The sequence below is a fragment of the Equus quagga genome, chromosome 3 (genome assembly GCF_021613505.1).
Source record: "Equus quagga isolate Etosha38 chromosome 3, UCLA_HA_Equagga_1.0, whole genome shotgun sequence".
Lineage (NCBI taxonomy): Eukaryota > Metazoa > Chordata > Mammalia > Perissodactyla > Equidae > Equus > Equus quagga.
Window position 1 is genome coordinate 95,882,537 of NC_060269.1, and position 18,526 is coordinate 95,901,062.

The 18,526-nt window shown below is 36.4% G+C and overlaps 1 protein-coding gene across 15 annotated transcripts in view; it reads left to right on the forward strand.

The window, feature by feature from the left end:
- The window catches only part of CCDC158 (coiled-coil domain containing 158), a 92,293-nt gene extending 75,405 nt beyond the window's left edge, over positions 1-16,888 (forward strand). For 12 of the 15 annotated variants that reach the window (XM_046657527.1, XM_046657528.1, XM_046657532.1 and 9 more), the window contains 5 exons: positions 819-875; positions 4,352-4,419; positions 7,099-7,257; positions 14,576-14,683; positions 16,641-16,888. In XM_046657527.1, coding sequence (XP_046513483.1) covers positions 819-875; positions 4,352-4,419; positions 7,099-7,257; positions 14,576-14,683; positions 16,641-16,717 — 469 coding nt within the window. In that variant the 3' untranslated portion in view covers positions 16,718-16,888. Of the gene's footprint in view, positions 1-818; positions 876-4,351; positions 4,420-7,098; positions 7,258-7,612; positions 7,630-14,575; positions 14,684-16,640 lie in introns of all 15 variants that reach the window. The other 3 variants (XR_006888051.1, XM_046657537.1, XM_046657536.1) reach the window with 3 other exon arrangements.
- Positions 16,889-18,526: the final 1,638 nt, after the last annotated feature.

The window sequence follows — 18,526 nt, forward strand, 5'->3', positions numbered from 1 at the left end:
TTGGGTTCACTGAAGGAAAGCTGTTACATTGTTCAACTGAAACTGAAGAGGATCTCAATGAAATTTACTAAAGTAGTTTACTTTCTAGAAATCAATTTAATAGGCATTTTTTTGGTACTTATTTTAAGTTTTGCTGCTGTTTACCTGTATGATGATATTTGTATGGTATGCCATACCAAAAAAATGGAAGACTTTTTCTACATTTACACATATTTACAGTGGATTACGTAACTTTTGAGAGAAAGGTGATCTGGAAAGAAATTATAACCACCTGCATGTAGGATTATAAGAAACTCCCTGAAAACAATCCTATTTTCATCAATAGTTGAATAGCTGGATTTTTAAATGAAACCATAAAAAGAGCAAAGAAATGAAATCCATAACCCCTAAACAAAGACAACTTCTGAGAACTGACTTCGACCAAAAAAGAAAAAAGGCTAGTATTAATTTGTTATTCATTTAAGAGGCAGAGGCCACTGTTGCAGATCTTCAGTAGCTCCTTGCTACCTGCTGCATTTAAGTACATGGGCTCTCAGTCTGACACTGAAGACTCTCCCTGACTTGTCACCAGCCTGCTTTACTCCTATATTATGTTCTAGTCAAAACAAACTACTCCTGATTTCCAAAAGGAGTTCGTTTGTTTTTTCCTCCAAGCTGTTTTCCATTCTGTTTCCTCTACCTGGAAGAGCCTGTGCCCCATCTCACTCTTTTGAATCTGTGTTTGTCTAGAAGCAATTTTCAGAGGAACAATTTTGTTTTATCATCAAGTTTAAGTAACGTTGCATAGTCTTTAATTTCTCCCATCCTTCTGCCAACAGAAGCAACTCATTAAGGGACTCCACTGAAGGCAGCAAATCAAGTGAAACACTTAGCAGGTAAGAAATTATCTTACTTATGTCTGACTTTCCAAATGTCCCCTTCTCCACTGTTCATTCATTAATTCAGATCATTAACTGCCCAGCATCTGCCAGGCTCTGTGCTTGGCCCTTAGAATCTAACAGTGAGCAAGACAGACATGGGCCCTGTCCTCAAGTTGCTTACAGTCAGTAGGCCTGTATATTGACTGACTGCCTGGAAAGAAACTTCCTTTTATCTTTTCTATTTTCACTAGTTACAAAAAATGGAGATATCAGAGTCCTTTTATATCATAAGAATATGAAAATGAATTCTACTGTTTAAATTCCAGTTAGGCAGAAGCTTATTCGTTGCTATATCTTTAGCACCAAGCATATTGCCTGCCACGTAGTAGCCATTCAGTAAATAATTTGTTTAGTGAATGAATTAAGACAGTATTATAAATATTTTCTTCCTATCCCTGCTACTTGATCAACAAACAGTGAACTTGAATCTTTCTAAATATATCTTTCTCTTAGCCTCAAAGAAATGAGTTTTGATTTTCTTCTTACCTGGGTGTGTGACTGTTAATATCTTCAGCTTTCTACTGCATATTTTTATTTTTACTATTTCTGGGTGTTTTAGATCTCATTTGGTCTATCTAATCTAATCCGTGAATGTAGGCATTGTTATTCCCATATATACGTTAGAAATGAAGACTCAGATTGCTTAAGCAACTTGCCAAGGTCATATAGCTTGTCAACAGTGGAGTCAGATTTAAGCTCAGGTCTGGCTGGCTCCTGAGTTCAGGCCTGTGACTACTCCTGTGTTCTGCCTCTGGGTCCCTGGACTGAGCTACCTGAGAAAGAGCCCAGTCCCAGGCATGGGGCACAGAGGGGCTGCTTCCTTGAGAGAAGGAAGGCTCTGTGGTGGTTTTTCCATCACTAGAAAAATCCGCTTCCTTCAGCAGTGATGTGTTTGTGAAGAAGAGAGAATGGTGAGGAAAAGATGGGACCTAGCCCCTCCCTGTGTTCAAATGAGAAGAAGAGATTTTTAAATATTTAATGGAAGCTCTGAAAAGTATGAAACATAATAGAAAATTAAAAATGCATCTGAATGCTCTGTACTATGGCAAATTGGCCATTTTTAAACTAATGCTTAAGTGAATGAGAAAAAATACCACCATTGCTGTTTTACTACATTTCACTGTAACTGCAGCATCTTTAACCATCTTACAGTAATGTTTCCTAATCTAGAAACTTCTACAGCCATGTAAGCTAAATCAATATAGTCCATACCAAGAACAGAATAAAAAAGAAAAGAAATTAAGTAACTCTGGTATGTGAATTTATGCTTGAATTATTCTAAGAGCCACATCTCTCAGAAGTTTTGTCAAGAATTTCCTTTTCTTTTTCTGTTATGTTATAACTTAATGAGAAACATTCTGAAGGTTTTCAATAAAGACTTCAAAATATCTAACTACCTTTTACACATCTCCAAATGGATGTTACAGGAGATGAAACAGGATGACCTGAAGATCATAATGACCAAAACTAAACAAAGATGGTCTTTCCACAGAATCATTCCACTCCATCTCGTTCTTCTGTTTCTGTAAATGGCACCCCCACTTTCCTAGGGCATCTATGTTTAAATCTTAACATTATCTTTGATTCTTCTTTCTCCCTGGTCTTGTTTCTCTAGTCACCAAATGTTATTAATTCTGACTCTATAATAGTTCTCAAATCCATTTTCTTCTTTGCACATCCCCTTGGACTACCCATATTAATTCTTGTGGCTGCTATAACAAAATTAGTGGCTTAAATCAACACAAATTTATCTTTGTTACAGTTCTGGAGGCCTGGAGTCCTAAGTCAGTTTCACTGGGCTAAAGTCAAGATATTAGTAGGGCCACACTCTTTCCAGAAACTCTTGGAATTAATCCATTTCCTTACCTTTTTCCAGCTTCTAGAACTTTATTCCTTGCACTCTGTTTTGTGGGCTCCTTCCTCCATTTTCACAGTCCATAACACCTTCAAATTTCTCTCTGCTGAGATTGTCACATCAGTCTTCTTTCTTCTGTGTGAGATCTCCTCCTGCCTCCCTCTTATAAAAACACTTGTGATGGTATTTAGGGCCCATTCAGATAATCCATGATAATCTTCCTATCTCAAAATCCTTGATTTAATCACATCTGTAAAGTCTCCATTGCCATGTAAGGTAACATTCATAGGTTCTTGGAATTCCCACGTGGATATAGTTGGTGGCCATTATTCAGCCTGTCACACTGCTTTAGGCCTTTATACCTTTCTTACAAACCATTATAGTGGCCTCCACAGCGGTTAGTGTAGATGTCTTTAAATCTCCTATCTCTGGCATGGTCTAGTCACTTCTGTGCATCAATTTCAAATTGATCTGGCTTAAGTACACCTCAGCCTATGTCTGTTCTCCGAAAGCTTCAAAAGCTCCCCGTTACCTACTACAGCAAGGTCGAACTCTTTGCCCTGATAATTAAGACTATCCACAGTACAGCCATGACCTTCCTTTCCAGGGCTTTTCCTCCTAATACAGTTATTCTCAAACTTTTGTCTCAGGACCTCTTTGCACTCACAAATATCATAGAGGATTCCAAAGAGCTTTTGTTTATATGGGTCATTTCTACTGCTATTTTAAGTATCGGAAAATAAATTTTAATTTTAAGCATTTTTAGAATTTAAAACAGTTTGATGCTTATTCATTTAAAAATAATGTTACATTACATGTTATCATACTAACACTTTATTATGAAAAATAACTTTTTTAAAATAAAAATATCATTGAGAAAGTATTGTTTTACAATTTAATGCATGGCTTAATACAAGATAGCTGGCTTCTCATATATGCGTCTCCATTTAATCTGTTGTGATATCAGATATCATAGAGTCTCTGGGAAATTCCACTGTACTTGTGAGAAACTGAGAGTTAAAAAGCAAATAATATCTTAGTATTATAATAAAAATAGTGATGACCTCACAAGCCCACTGGAAAGGAACCTCCTTAAGAACTACTGCCATAATATTCTCGTACTGGTACCCAACCCACAAAGAAGTATGTGGTTTATTTCAACTTACTGATTTAAATAAGTCTGATCATTTTGTAAAGTGATACTACAATTGCTAGGAGAGGTTTCTTTTTTTTGTCTTTGGTTTTTTCATTTTTAAATATGTCATTAAGATTGTATCTTTTAGAATCTGTGACAGAAATATTTGGGTTTTATAGCTGTTATTATACAAAAATGAATTTCTAACCAAGATTATATATTATTCCTTTTTCATTCTGCAAAATGTTCATGGGCACAGAATGGATAAAGATGGTGCAACTTTGGATCTTTCTCATAGGGTATTTCAGGACGTCTGCAGTTTAGGGTTATGACTGTCATCTTCGTTTATATTTTAAGCCATCACTTGCTTGCTTGTGTCCATAAATCTTAGTGCCATGTTTGTGAAATGGAATGTTTGCATGACCATTCTTATGCTTCCAGAGAGCCAGTCACACTGCACACAGGAGACCTGGAAGACCCATCTAGTTGCTTCACATTCACATCTACAGGTGAGTTTCCAATGAAACCATAGAAATGGGGCCTGCTTAAAACCCTGCAGTGGCTCCCCATTTCCTTGAAAGTAAAAGCCAAAGTCATCACAGTAGCCCAGAAGTCCTCATTATCTCCCTGGTCTCATTTTCTACTACTTGCCCTTCATTCACTCTGCTTTATCCACCCTTGGGTTGTTCCTTGAGCATGCCAGGCAGCCTCTATACTAGGGCTTTTACACTCACTGTTCCCTCCACCTTGCTAGCCCCTCGCTCCTTCACAGCCTTTGCTCAGGTGTCACTTTCCCCAGTGACACTTACTCTCACCACCTTATGTAAAAGTTGTAACCCTCTCACACTCCCACTTATCTTTTCTTTTTTAAATTACACTTAGCATCTTTCAATATACTGTGTGACTGACTTATTTTTGTTGTTCATTGTGTGTCACCTCCTGCTAGACAAAAGCCACACAGGATGGAAGTCTTTAATTGTTTGGTTCCCCGATACATCTCAGGTACCTAGAACCTTCCTAGCACATAGTAGGTGCTCAATAAATACTTACTGAATGGATGAAAAGAAAAGGGGAAGAATTGAGACAGATGGTTCTCCACATAATTTCCAAAGACTGATAGACAGAATGCTCTCTATAAAACAAGGAGGTCAAGAAGGAGATTGAAAGAGAACAGAATCTGTTGAGCAGCAAAATGACATAACTCAGACCAGAAATGGAAGAGGAAAATAAAAACATTACAGGGAAAAGCCTTACAAAAACAAAAAATAGTACAGGCATGACTGAAATCATAATCAGGGACATGGTGGGCTCCCCCCCACCCCGCCCAAGAAAATTACACAAAAAGAATTGTTTATTGTAGAGAATGTGTTAAATAATTGTAGAGAATATGTTAGATTTGGAAGGCAAAGGCAAACCAACAGACGCATAATTGGTCTTGCTATGGAGGAGAACAGAATAAATGGGAAAGAATGAAACTGAAAATGATGGCTCTTCAACACAAGTTTAGCTATAATCTGGATGGTAATAATGTAAATAGGGAAAATTGAGGTGTGAGGTAAAGGAAATAGGAGAAAAATAAGTTTCTAAATTTTCTTGTCTTTTGTAGAGGAGTGTCAATTGTATTTCTAAAATTAAAACATAATATTCTTGGGGCCAGCCCAGTGGCACAGCAGTTAAGTTCGCATGTTCTACTTCGGTGGCCTGGGGTTTGCCAGTTTGGATCCCAGTTGTGGACCTATGCACCACTTGGCAAGCCATGCTGTGGCAGGCATCCCACATATAAAGTAGAGGAAGATGGGCACAGATGTTACCTCAGGGCCAGTCTTCCTCAGCAAAAAGAAGAGGATTGGTGGCAGATGTTAGCTCAGGGCTAATCTTCCTCAAAAAAATAAATAAATAATTTTTTTTAAAAAACCATAGTATTCTTAAATAAAATAATACAAATCCTTAATTTTTAAATAATCTTTAACTTGTGAGAAATCTTTTAAGAACTAAAATTTTTAAGAAAAGGGTATTTCTTTGAAGTTAACTCCTTCAGATTTACTTGACTCACATGTTTTTACTGTGGTTTTAATGATTACTCAAGAGAATACAACATTTATCTTTGCTGAGTGCTTTTACCTTTTCTTATACATTGTGAGTACTTTAGAACATGGTAATTTCATTCACTATCCTTCTAGCTTACATACATTGTTGTCACATATTTTAATTGTAAATGTAAATACCACAATGGATTGTTTGCATTGTTTGGTAGATATACCCACATAGTTACAATTTACCTTCTATCTGGTATCATTTTACTTATGCCTTTAATGTTTCCTTTAATGTTAAGTCCTGCTGGTGACATATTCTCTCAGTTTCTGTTTTTCTGAAGTTATCTTTGTTTCATCCTCAGTTTTGAAGATTACTTTTGCCAAGTATAGAATCTTAGGTTGTCATTTTTCCTTCACTTTGAAATTATTCCATTCTTTTCTGGCGTGCATTGTTTCTACTAAGAAGTCAGCTGTAGGTTTAACTCTTGCTCATTTAAATGTAATCTGTCTTTTTTGCCCTTCTGGCGGCTTTAGGATCATTTTTTATCTTTGGTTTGGTGTTTTTTATGTTTTGTTTTAGCAATTTTTATCGATAGGTCCAGGTATAATTTTCTTTATATAAGAAGAACCTGTTTTGGATTTACAGTAATTCTCCTTGAATCTGTGGTAGTCTTGCATCCATTATCCAGACCTTGTGGGACTACATCTGTTATCTGTAGTTTTTTCTCTTGGTTTTTTGCCATGTCATTTTGCCTCCTCATATGCCTGATTTTTATTTTATGACAGACACATATAAAAAATTGTACAGATGGTTTGAGGCTTAGAATGAGGTTACCTTCCTCCGGAGAGCACTCATGCTTGCTTCTGGTAGACATCTAAGGGCACCAGCAATCCCAGAGCAAGTGAATCCAATAAGGAATTAAGAGGATCTGAAGCTAGACCTTAGGATCCCCAATGGCAGGTCTTGTTCCTTTTCATCCTTATTTCTAAGACATGGCCCTTTTCAGTTCCAACTCAGACCCTTGGGTATTTACCAAAACATCCCCTCCCCCATCATTGGGAACATTTTCTCACAAAAGTTGGACTTTTTAAGAGGTGCAGTGTACTATTTTTAATTAATCCTGTCCTTTTAATTTTATTCTTGCAAAATTTTAGCAAGTCCATCTGTGAAAAATTCAGCTTCTCGTTCATTCCATTCTTCTCCTAAGAAGTCTCCAGTTCATTCACTCCTAACTAGTTCAGTTGAAGATTCAGTAGGTTCCACATCACAATATCGATCCAGCAAAGCTGTTCGTTCTTCTGATTCTGTTAAAGGTAAGAATGATGTGATATCACTGATGAGATTAATTGATTTCGTACTCTGGTGAATTCAAAGTTCCTTTCCATTATCAGAATTAATAAGATTTTACATGGTGTTCTTATACACAAGATCTAACTGATGCTATGTAATTAAAGTGGGTCTTATTTAAATAGAATAGCTATTGTATACACACACACACACACACCCCTTAGTAGATATACATATTGTATATTAATATTTTCTTTCTTTCTTTCTTTGACATGAGTAGTGAACTTTTTTTCACTATTATAAGATTTTGGGTCTTCTTTTAAATGCTGTGAGTGACTTTTCTTTCTTATTTACATGCTCTAAAATCATGGCTCCCTTCAGTCTCTGCCTTTGTAAGTGTAAGTATCTATCATACAAACTTGTTGAAATGTTCTCATTTTTTAAATTTTAAGTTCATTTGTTATTGTATAAGACAGATGGGGAAAATGATTTGATTTAGAATAAGTGCCTGATAAACAAGTGGACGTTAAATACATATATGTTGAATTGAACTTGAAATGTTTTTCATCATATATGACAGTGACTCTAACGGCCCTGTGCTCTGACATCATTCTGTCTGATAAGGAATAAACTAGGCAAATGGTTACATCATTGTTAAGTCAATTCTTAGTCTTTTGAAATTCAATGCCTAACACATTTCTATATCCTAAAAAAATATGAAAATGAGAGTGACATCAGCATCATGGCAGGGTGAGCTCTTCCCTTAGACTCTCCCCCTAAGGTACAACAAAAAGGACGTTCATAAACCAACAGAGGATATTCACACAACACAAGAAATGTCTAAGAGACGCGTTTAGCCATATGTCTGAAGGTGGAGGTACTGGACCCCAGAGGAAGTGGAAGGAGTGGTGGCAGGTGGAAGCTGCGACCAGATAGTATCACTATGCAGAGGCACAGTCCGTACCATCAAACAGCATGAGGAAGTATATCAACACTCCAGACTAGAAGGAAAATGACAAGCACCTAGAAATCAATCCTGAAGGCACAGAAATTTATAATCTAAATGACAGAGAATTCAAAATAGCTATCATAAAAAAAACCTCAATGAGTTACAAGAAAATACAGATAGTTCAATGAAATCAGAAACAGAATTAATGAATAGAGGGAATTCTTCACAAAGGAGATTGAAACTATAAAGAAAAACCAGTCAGAAATGTTGGAGATGAAAAACACAATGGATGATATAAAGAAAAATCTGGATTCCCTGAATAACTGAGCTGATATTAGGAAGAAGAGAATTAGCAGTCTGGAAGATAAAAATATAGAAATGCTTCAGATGGAGGAGGAGAAAGAACCAAGACTAAAAAGAAATGAAAAAATTTTCCAAGAAACATGTGACTCAATTGGGAAATGCAACATAAGGATTATAAGTATTCCAGAGGGAGAAGAGAAGGAGAATGGAGCAGAAAGCTTTTTCAAATAAATAATAGCTAAGAACTTCCCAAACCTATGGAAGGAGCTGGAGATACAAGTGAAAGAAGCTAATATAACACCTAACTATCAATGTAAAAAGACCTTCTTCAAGGCATATAGTAGTAAAGCTGGCAAGAGTCAATGACAAAGAAAAAATATTAAGGGCAGCAAGGCAGAAGAAAATAACTTACAAAGGAACCCCTATCAGGCTTTAAACAGATTTCTCAGCAGAACCCTTATACGATAGGAGAGAGTGGGATGATTTATTCAAAGTTCTGAAAGACAAAAACTGTCAGCCAAGAATACTCTATCCAGCGAAAATATCCTTCAGATATGATGGAGAAATAAAGAAGTTTCCCAGAGAAAGAAAAGCTAAGGGATTCATTGCCACGAGATCTCCCTACAAGAAATTCTCGAGAAGAATTTCTGAAAAAAAATGAAAGGAGTTACAAAGCCTTGAGCAAGGAGATAAAGAGGTAGACAAAATCAGAAAATTGCAGCTATGGGAACAGGTGAGCGAACACTGAATTATTACATTAAATATAAAGGGAAGGAAAACATCAACAATAAATATAATCTTGTCATTTTAACCGCAAACAACATAAGATGCAATAAGTTGTTACAATAGTAACTTAGAAGGGGAAGAGGGAAGGGATGGAATCAGCTTAGTCTAAATAAATAAGAGGCTATCAGAAAATGGAATGGCTATGAGATTTTTTATACAAACCTCATGGTAACCACTAAACAAATAATCAGAACAGAGACACAAATGATAAATAAAGAGAAAACTGAGAAAACCATCATAGAGAACTAACTGAATTGGTAGTCCAAAATACATGGGATGAGAAACAAGGGAAATGCAGAAGAACTGGAAAATGAGTGATAAAATGGCAGCATTAAGCCCTAATATATCAGTAATCATTCTAAATTTATATGGATTGAATTTTCCAGTTAAAAGACAGAGTGGTGAGATGTATTAAAAAACAATTCCCAACAATATGGTGCCCCCAGGAAACATAGTTCTAAAGACAAACACAGTCTCTGATTGAAGGGATGGGAGAAAAATACTTGAAGCTAATGGCAAACAAAAGAAAGGAGGTGTTGATGTACTTATGTCAGACAAAGTAGACTTCAAGATAAAACAGGTGATGAGAGACAAAGAGGGGCAGTATATAGTGATAAAAGGATACTCCACCAAGAAGATATAACACTTATAAATATCTATTCACCCAACACAGGAGCACCAAGGTACCTAAAACAACTATTAACAAACCTAAAAGGAGATATTGACAATGACACGATAATAGTAGGGGGTCTTAACACCCTACTTACAGCAGTGAATAGATCTTCCAGACAGAAAGTCAACAAGGAAATGGTGGATTTAAGGAAAAAACTAGACCAGATGGACTTAATAGATATATATAGAACATTCCATCCAAAAACAGCAGAATACACATTACACATTCTTCTCAAGTGAACATGGAATATTCTCAAGGATAGACCATGTATTGGGAAACAAGGCAAACTTCTATAAATTTAAGAAGATTAAAATCATATCAAGCTTCTTTTCCAAACATAATGCTATGAACAAGAAATCAACTCAAGAAAAAATCTGGAAAAGTGACAGATATGTGGAAACTAATCAACATGCTACTGAACAATCAATAGATTATTGAAGAATTTAAAGAAGAAATCAAAAAATATCTGGAGACAAATGAAAGTGAAAGTACACCATACCAACTCATATGAGATACAGCAAAAGTGGTCCTAAGAGGGAAATTCATAGCAGTAGAGGCCCAACTTAAACTTAAAGAAAAATCTCAAATAAGCAGTCTCAAACTATACCTAACTGAATTAGAAAAAGAGCAAAGCCCAAAGTCAGCAGAAGGAGAGAAATAATAAAAATTAGAGCAGAAATAAATGAAATTGAATAAAAGGAAAAAGCAGTAGAGAGGATCAGTGAATCAAAGAGCTGGTTCTTTGAGAAGATAAACAAAATTGACAAACCCTTAGCCAAACTCACAAAGAGAGAAGGCTCAAATAAATAAAATTAGAAATGAAAGAGGAGAAATTACAGTGGATACCACAGAAATACAAAGGACTATAAGAGAACACTATGAAAAACTATATACCAACAAATTGGACAATCTAGAAAAAATGGATAAATTCTTAGACACATACCACCTGCCAAAACAGAATCAAGAAAAAATGGAGAATCTGAATAGACCAATCACAAGTAAAGAGATTGAAACAGTAATTTAAAGCCTCCCAAAAATAAAAGTCCAGGACCAGATGGCTTCTCTGGTGAAGTCCAGCAAACATTCAAAGAAGATTGATTACCTGTCCTTCTCAAACTATTCCAAAAAATTGAGGAACACAGAAAACTTCCTAACACATTCTGTGAGGCCAGTATCACCCTGACACCAAAGCCCAGTAAGAACAACACAAAGAAGGAAAATTACAGGCCAGTATCACTGATGAATATAGATGTAAAAATCTTCAACAAAATACTGGCAAACCGAATACAGCAATACATTAAAAAGATCATGCACCATGATCAAGTGTGATCTATACCAGGGACAGAGGGATGGTTCAACATCCACAAAGCAATCAATGTGATATACCGCATTAACAAAATGAGGAATAAAAACCACATGATCATCTCAATAGACACAGAGAAAGCATTTGACAAGGTCTAACATCCATTTATGATAAAAAAAAAAAACTCTCAATAAAATGGGTATAGAAGGAAAGTACCTCAACATAACAAAGGCCATATATGACCAACCCACTGCCAACATCATACTCAGTGGAGAATAGCTGAAAGCCATCTCTCTGAGAAAGGAACAAGACCAGGGTGCCCACTCTTGCCACCCTTATTCAACATAGTACTGGTGGTTTGGGCCAGAGCAATTAGGCAAGAAAAAGAAATAAAAGGAATCCAAATTGGAAAGGAAGAAATGAAACTCTTGCTGTTTGCAGATAACATGATTTTATATATAGAAAACCCTAAACAAACCATTGAAAAACTATTAGAAATAATCAACAACTACAACAAAGTTGCAGGGTACAAAATCAACTTACAAAAATCAGTGGGATTTCTATACTCTAATAACTAACTAACAGAGAATTCAAGAATACAATCACAACAAAAAGAATAAAATATCTAGGAATAAATTTAGCCAAGGAGGTGAAAGACCTATACAAAGAAAACTATAAGACATTATTGAAAGAAATCGATGATGACAAAGAAATAGAAAGATATTCCATGCACATGGATTGGAAGAATAAAAATAGTTAAAATGTCCATACTCCCTAAAGCAATCTACAGATTCAGTGCAATCCCAATCAGAATTCCAGTGACATTCTTCATGGAAATAGAAGAATTCAAAACTTCGTCTGAGGCAGCGAAAGACCCCAGCTAGCTAAAGCAATCCTGAGAAAAAAGAACAAAGCTGGAGGCATCAAATCCCTGACTTCAAAATATACTACAAAGCTACAGTAATCAAAACAGCATGGTACTGGTACAAAAGCAGACACACAGGTCAATGGAACAGAATTGAAAGCCCAGAAATAAAACCACACATCTGTGGACAGCTAATCCTTGACAAAGGAGCTAAGAACATACAATGGAGAAAGAAAAAAGTGTCTTCAGTAATTGGTATTGGGAAAACTGGACAGCTACATGCAAAAGAATGAAAGTAGACCATTATGTTTCACCATACAGAAAAATTAACTCAAAACGGATCAAAGACTTGAAGGTAAGACCTGAAGCCATAAAACTCCTGGGAGAAAATATAGGCAGTACACTCTTTGACATCAGTCTTAGAAGGATCTTTTTGAATACCATGTCTACTCGGGCAAGGGAAACAAAAGAAAAAATAAACAAGTGGGACATCATCAGACTAAAGAGCTTCTGCAAGGCAAAGGAAACCAGGAAGAAAACAAATAGACAACCCACTAACTGGGAGAAAATATTTGCAAATCGTGTATCTGACAAGGGGTTAGTCTCCAAAATATATAAAGAACTTGTACAACTGAACAAAAAAAAAACCAAACAGCCTGATCCAAAAATGGGCAGAGGATATGAACAGACATTTTTCCAAAGAAGATATACAGATAGCCAATAGGCACGTGAAAAGATGTTCAGCATTACTAATCATCAGGGAAATGGAAATCAAAACAACACTAAGATATCACCTTACACCATTAGAATGGCTGTAATCCCCAAGACAAAAAATAACAAATGTTGGAGAGGATGTGGACAAAAGGGAACCCTCATACACTGCTGGTGGGAATGCAAACTGGTGCAGCCACTATGGAAAACAGTGTGGAGATTTCTCAAAAAATTAAAAGTAGAAATACCATACAACCCAGCTATCCCACTACTGGGCATCTATCCAAAGAACTTGAAATCAGCAATTCGAAGATTTATGCACCCTTATGTTCACTGCCAGTATTATTCACAATAGCCAAGATGTGGAAGCAACCTAGGTGCCTAGTGACTGATGATTGGATAAAGAAGATGTGGTATACATATATATATATATATATATATATATATATATATATGGAATACTACTCAGCCATAAGAAAGACAAAATCGTCCCTTTCACAACAATATGGATGGACCTTGAGGATATTATGTTAAGGGAAATAAGCCAGACAGAGAAAGACAAACACCACATGATTTCACTCGTATGTGGAAGAAAAACAAACACGTGGACAAAGAGGACAGATTAGTGGTCACCAGAGGGGAAGGGGTTTGGAAGGTGGGCATAAGGGGTAAAGGGACACATATATATGGTGACTGACAAATAATAATGTACAACTGAAATTTCAAAAGAATACCAACTTTTATGACCTCGATAAAATAAAAACATTTTTAAAAACTAAGAAGAAAAAATATGAAAATCAGAACCTAATTACAGATTTTAGTACATTTTCTTCTTTATCGTGTTTCTTCTGAATTTGTTTCCTCCTTTCTCTCTTATGTTTCTAAGTTATTCTTTAGTATTTTTAAAAATTTAGAGTAACAAATTATTTAACTATTACAGAAGTGTTTATTAGAGGAGTAGAACAATGCTGCTGGTCACCTCGTTATTAATTTGTGGTTACATAATAGCGTGGCATTTTCTTTTTTTTCCCTGTTGTTAATACTCATATCACATATTTTATATTATCTATGTTAAAAATCTCTCTCTGACAAACTGTTTTTCATCCTCTTGAATTAAAATAATTCCTAGATGATTGCCTTTAATACTAATATCTGTAATGAAAAGGGTATTTTTGATAGGAAAATGAGCCATGAGATTAAACAGGAAGTCAGAGACTAAGATCAAAATTAAAATCTTGAGATTGCCAATGAAGTGTTTTTTAGAGGTTGACAAAACTTAGCCTGCTTATTAGAGAGTAGCGTACATGCTTCTAGCCCGTCTGCAGTTGCTACTGTCACATTTATTCTCGGTTCATGTGGCCATGTCAGCCTTCATACTACCCTGTCCCATCATACAATGCCACCTTCATTCAGGTGACAGCAACTAAAATGGATGCTTGGCCTCTCACACATTCAAAAATGTTGCCAGTGTCACTATTAAATCTTGCTCTTTCAAACCCAAAATTAATGGAACTAAGTGTTCCTCTCATTCATCCCATTTAATGCTGTGCAGTTGATTAATAGTAAATCAGATTGGTTTGAAACAAAATCAAATAAGCTAGTACTGCAATATTTGGATGACACCTCTTTTTTTAAAAAGTGTTTTAAAGTTTCCATTATTTTAAAGGAAATGTTGTTTAACCTATAATTGGAAGATTTCTGAAAAGAAATATTGAATAGACTTTTAATATCACATCTAAGCAATTTTCTAATAGCTTCAGAGTCTCAGCCAGTAGAAACAACAGGAAAAACATGCAGGAAGCTTCAGAACAGACTGGAAAGCTTGCAAACTCTGGTAGAAGATTTACAGATGAAGAATCAAGGTACAGTGTACATTTTTGGAGAGAGCTTCTTTGCTCAAAAGAATATTCACCTTCCCTTCAGGTTAAGCCTCCTATCTTAGAGCCGCTGAAAAGGGTACTGAATGAACGGTTCAGACACCTTAGTCAAAATATGAGGCTCTTCATTAATCATGACTAACCCTTGGATTAATTGTGTGACCTTGGGCGGGTCACTGTAGACCTGCTGTAGTCTTTCATCTAATAGGAACGATACTGCTGACCAAACCTCAGTGGGACACATATTTTGAGTGGTTTTTCACATGAGACTTTCCTAAACACTATCTTTGTCGTTTCTCTTAGGTCGGTAGACAAGCATTTTTATGACGGTAGCCAGAATAAGACTGCAGTTAATAGCCAGGAAACAAAATTACAATATTTGGCCTTACACAGCATTTTAATTAGCATGGATTATGAGAGACTGTGCCACCCAATGAATTGCTAAATAAAAACATATACTACTTAGAAATATATAAAATCTATTTGAATGAGAAACTATTGTACTCTGCAGATGATAGGCAAGTTTTTGAGCATCAATTCTCCATGGCTGTTCCCATGGATATGGGAGGATATGGATATGTTCCCATGGATTTGGGAGGGCTATCACTTTTTATGCTTTTCTGATATAAATTCATGAACCTAGGAACCTTTGTCACAGAGAAATTAATTTTGGAGTATACATGTTATTCTTACTCCATCTTTCTCTCTCTAGAGAATATAAGTTGCTAGATGAAGGGTAATAAATATTCTTCTGAGAACAAATCCTTGTAAAATACATTTAACCTTATTAATAATAATAATAGTTGCTGTTAGCATTTATTGAGCACTTACCAGCCATATGCCGGGCCCTGTACTCCGTGCTGTACTTAGGATTCTTCATGGGAACCTCATGATGACACTGGGAGGTGGATACTAATGTCATTGGAAAATGAGGAAACGGAAGATAAGATCATAGCCAATACGTTCTAAGTCATACGATGACTAACAGAGCTGGAACTGGATCTGTGCAATTTCTGATTACAAGATTCACATTTTTAATATACTAAGGCTATATCAGATAGTTATTAAAGAAAATTGCAAATCCTTTAGGTTAACCCAAAACGTTTGATTTTAGTCCAAATAGACATGTTATATTTGTTTAAAAAATAAAAAGACCTTTTTATTGAATTCATTGTCTGGATAGAAAGTCTCTTGGAAATTTTGAAACACATTTTGGAGAGAACTTATCAAAATTTAAAGTGCACATATGCTGCGACCCAGAAATTCCACTTCAAGGAATTTATTCTACAGGAAATAATTGTACAAATGCACAAGTCCTTTTACAAAAGTATTTCCTATAGCAGTTTGTTTGTAAACGAAAATAAGAAAGCAACTTTTTAAGATTTCTTTCCTAACGTGTTGGTACATGCATATAATGGAATACTATGCAGTCATAATAAAACATCTTCACAGCTGAACTGGAAAGATGTTGGCATTCTGTTAAGTGTATAAAGCAAGCTACAGAACAGTTGATACCTTATACCACACATTTCCATTTGTGTAAAAAAGAAAACTCCTGTGTGTGTGTGTGTACATGAAGATATTCACCAAACTGTTCCCAGTGATGACCTCGGGGGAGGGGTCAGCAGAGTAAGAGAACAAAGACTGACCATCTCTTTGTACCTTTCTGACGTATTCAAATTATTTACAGATAGTATGTATTACTTCTAAAATAATAATTATCATGCTCACTTAAAACAAGTGAAAGAGTAGAGATTTACCTTAGGTCTGTTTCATAACATCAGTCTTTTAAAAAATTTGCTACTTTGCAATTTTTAAGAACTTCTTGAGCTCCGAATGTAGCTCTTCTCTAGCAGCAAGCTGACCTTTTAAGAAGCACATAATAGAATTTAAAGCCTGAGTAAATGTTGCTATTCTAACTTTATTTTATCACCATTTTCAGCGATGTCTTCAATGATCAGAAATCAAGAAAAGAGGATACAGAAAGTGAAAGACCAGGAAAAAATGTTACTAAAATGATGCATTGCTTGCCTATTGTTTACAGAGGGATGATGCCCAATTAATTGTGGTGTTACTTATAATTAGTGCCCTGTGTACCTTTTTCTTTAATGTGAAAATTTAATAAAAGATACCCTGTCCTGTTAACTCTATTTTGAAATAAACTATTCTTGAATGCTCTTGCAATAAAACTTCAAACAGTACTAGCTAGATGTGAAAGTATTCGTTCCTTATAAGATATAATTTGTGCTGATACCAATGTGTTGAAATAATTATGTTTTTTTAAATTATCTTTACTGGTGCTGAGGCAATAGTCATTTTCTTTTTCAGCTTAAAAAAACTTCTTTCACACGAAAGTGAAAGATGTGGTATACTGTCCAGAACAGAAGGACAAACTGCACCGTACTGACGGGTTCCTTTGGTGACCCTGAGCTCACTGCTTGTTCTGTCAATATAAGTGAATGTAATCAGATAACACTACACTGGGGCCCACAGTCAAGACTTCTGGAAAAGTTTCTCTTTTACATATTAATAACAAGAAAGAAAGAAAGAAAAAATTTGTTATTCCTCAGCCAGTGGGTAACTTCTACAGATTGAATGGATTAAGTCTGCCTCAATCAGATTTTAATAAAGTAGAGGAGTTTGTATGTGGAGTGTTTTCCAACACCAAGATCCAATTCTCTGTGGACACGAGCTGGGTGTCCTGTGAGCCAGTTCAGTTCTGACACTAACTCTAGGGAGTGAGTCCCATAAGACTGTCCCCACTGCAGATGCTAATCACGAGTCCCAGGCCGCCTGTACTTCTAACTGACCAGCTGTAAATTGGAGGTTCCCACAACCCCTCCTCAGTTTCAATAATTTGCTAGAACGGGTCACAGAACTCAGAGAAGTGCTTTCCTTAGTATTGCCAGTTTGTTATAAAGGAGACAGGAACACCAAGTGGAGGAGATGCATAGGGCAAGGGATGGGGTTCGGGTATGTGGAGCTTTCATGCCCTCTCAGGATGTGTCGCCCTCCCAGCACCTTGCTGTGTCCACCTGCCCGGAAGCTCATCAGAGCTCATTACTGAAGAGTTTTCTTAGAGCTTAATCTTGAGTCCCCTCTCCCCTTTCCAGGGATTGGTAGGTGGGGCTGAAAGTTGCAATCCTCTAATCACTTGGTCTTTCTGGTGACCAGCCCCATCCTAAGGCTGTAGAGACCCACCCCCACCAAGTCATCTCATTAGCATAAACTAAGCCTCCATCTAAATGGCCTCAAGAATGACAAAAGACACTCCTGTCACTCAGGAAGTTCCAGGGGTTTGAGGAGCTCTGTGCCAGCAACTGGGGACAAAGACCAAATATATTTAGCATACCATAGTATGTGAACCAAATAAAACGGGTGAGAAGAATGGATACAAAAATGTTTCAGTTGTGCCAAAGACAGCAGGGATGATGTGGCAGAAGGCTAGCCTCCCAAAAAAGTCTGTACTCCTTTTCCATAGTACAGATGACACTGAGACACAGCTGTCCAGCTAAAGGCTCTGTTTCCCAGCACATCCCCTCACCCCACATCTGGGTGTGGCCACCTGATCAGTTCTCACTGGCAGGTGGACACATCAATATGTGGCACTTTGTGGCCAAAAGTTTCAGTAAGCATTTGTTTTTCCTCACTTTATTTCCCCTTCCATGGGCTGGATACAGTGGACAGTGAGGTCCTAGTGTAGCTGCGGGCCCTCCACGACCAGTTCAACTGGCCCCATCTTATCAACAGTAATTAAGAAATTGCCTTTCAGAAAATTTGCCAAGTCACATAGCCGGAGCATGCGCAGAAGAAATATTGACCTGAAAC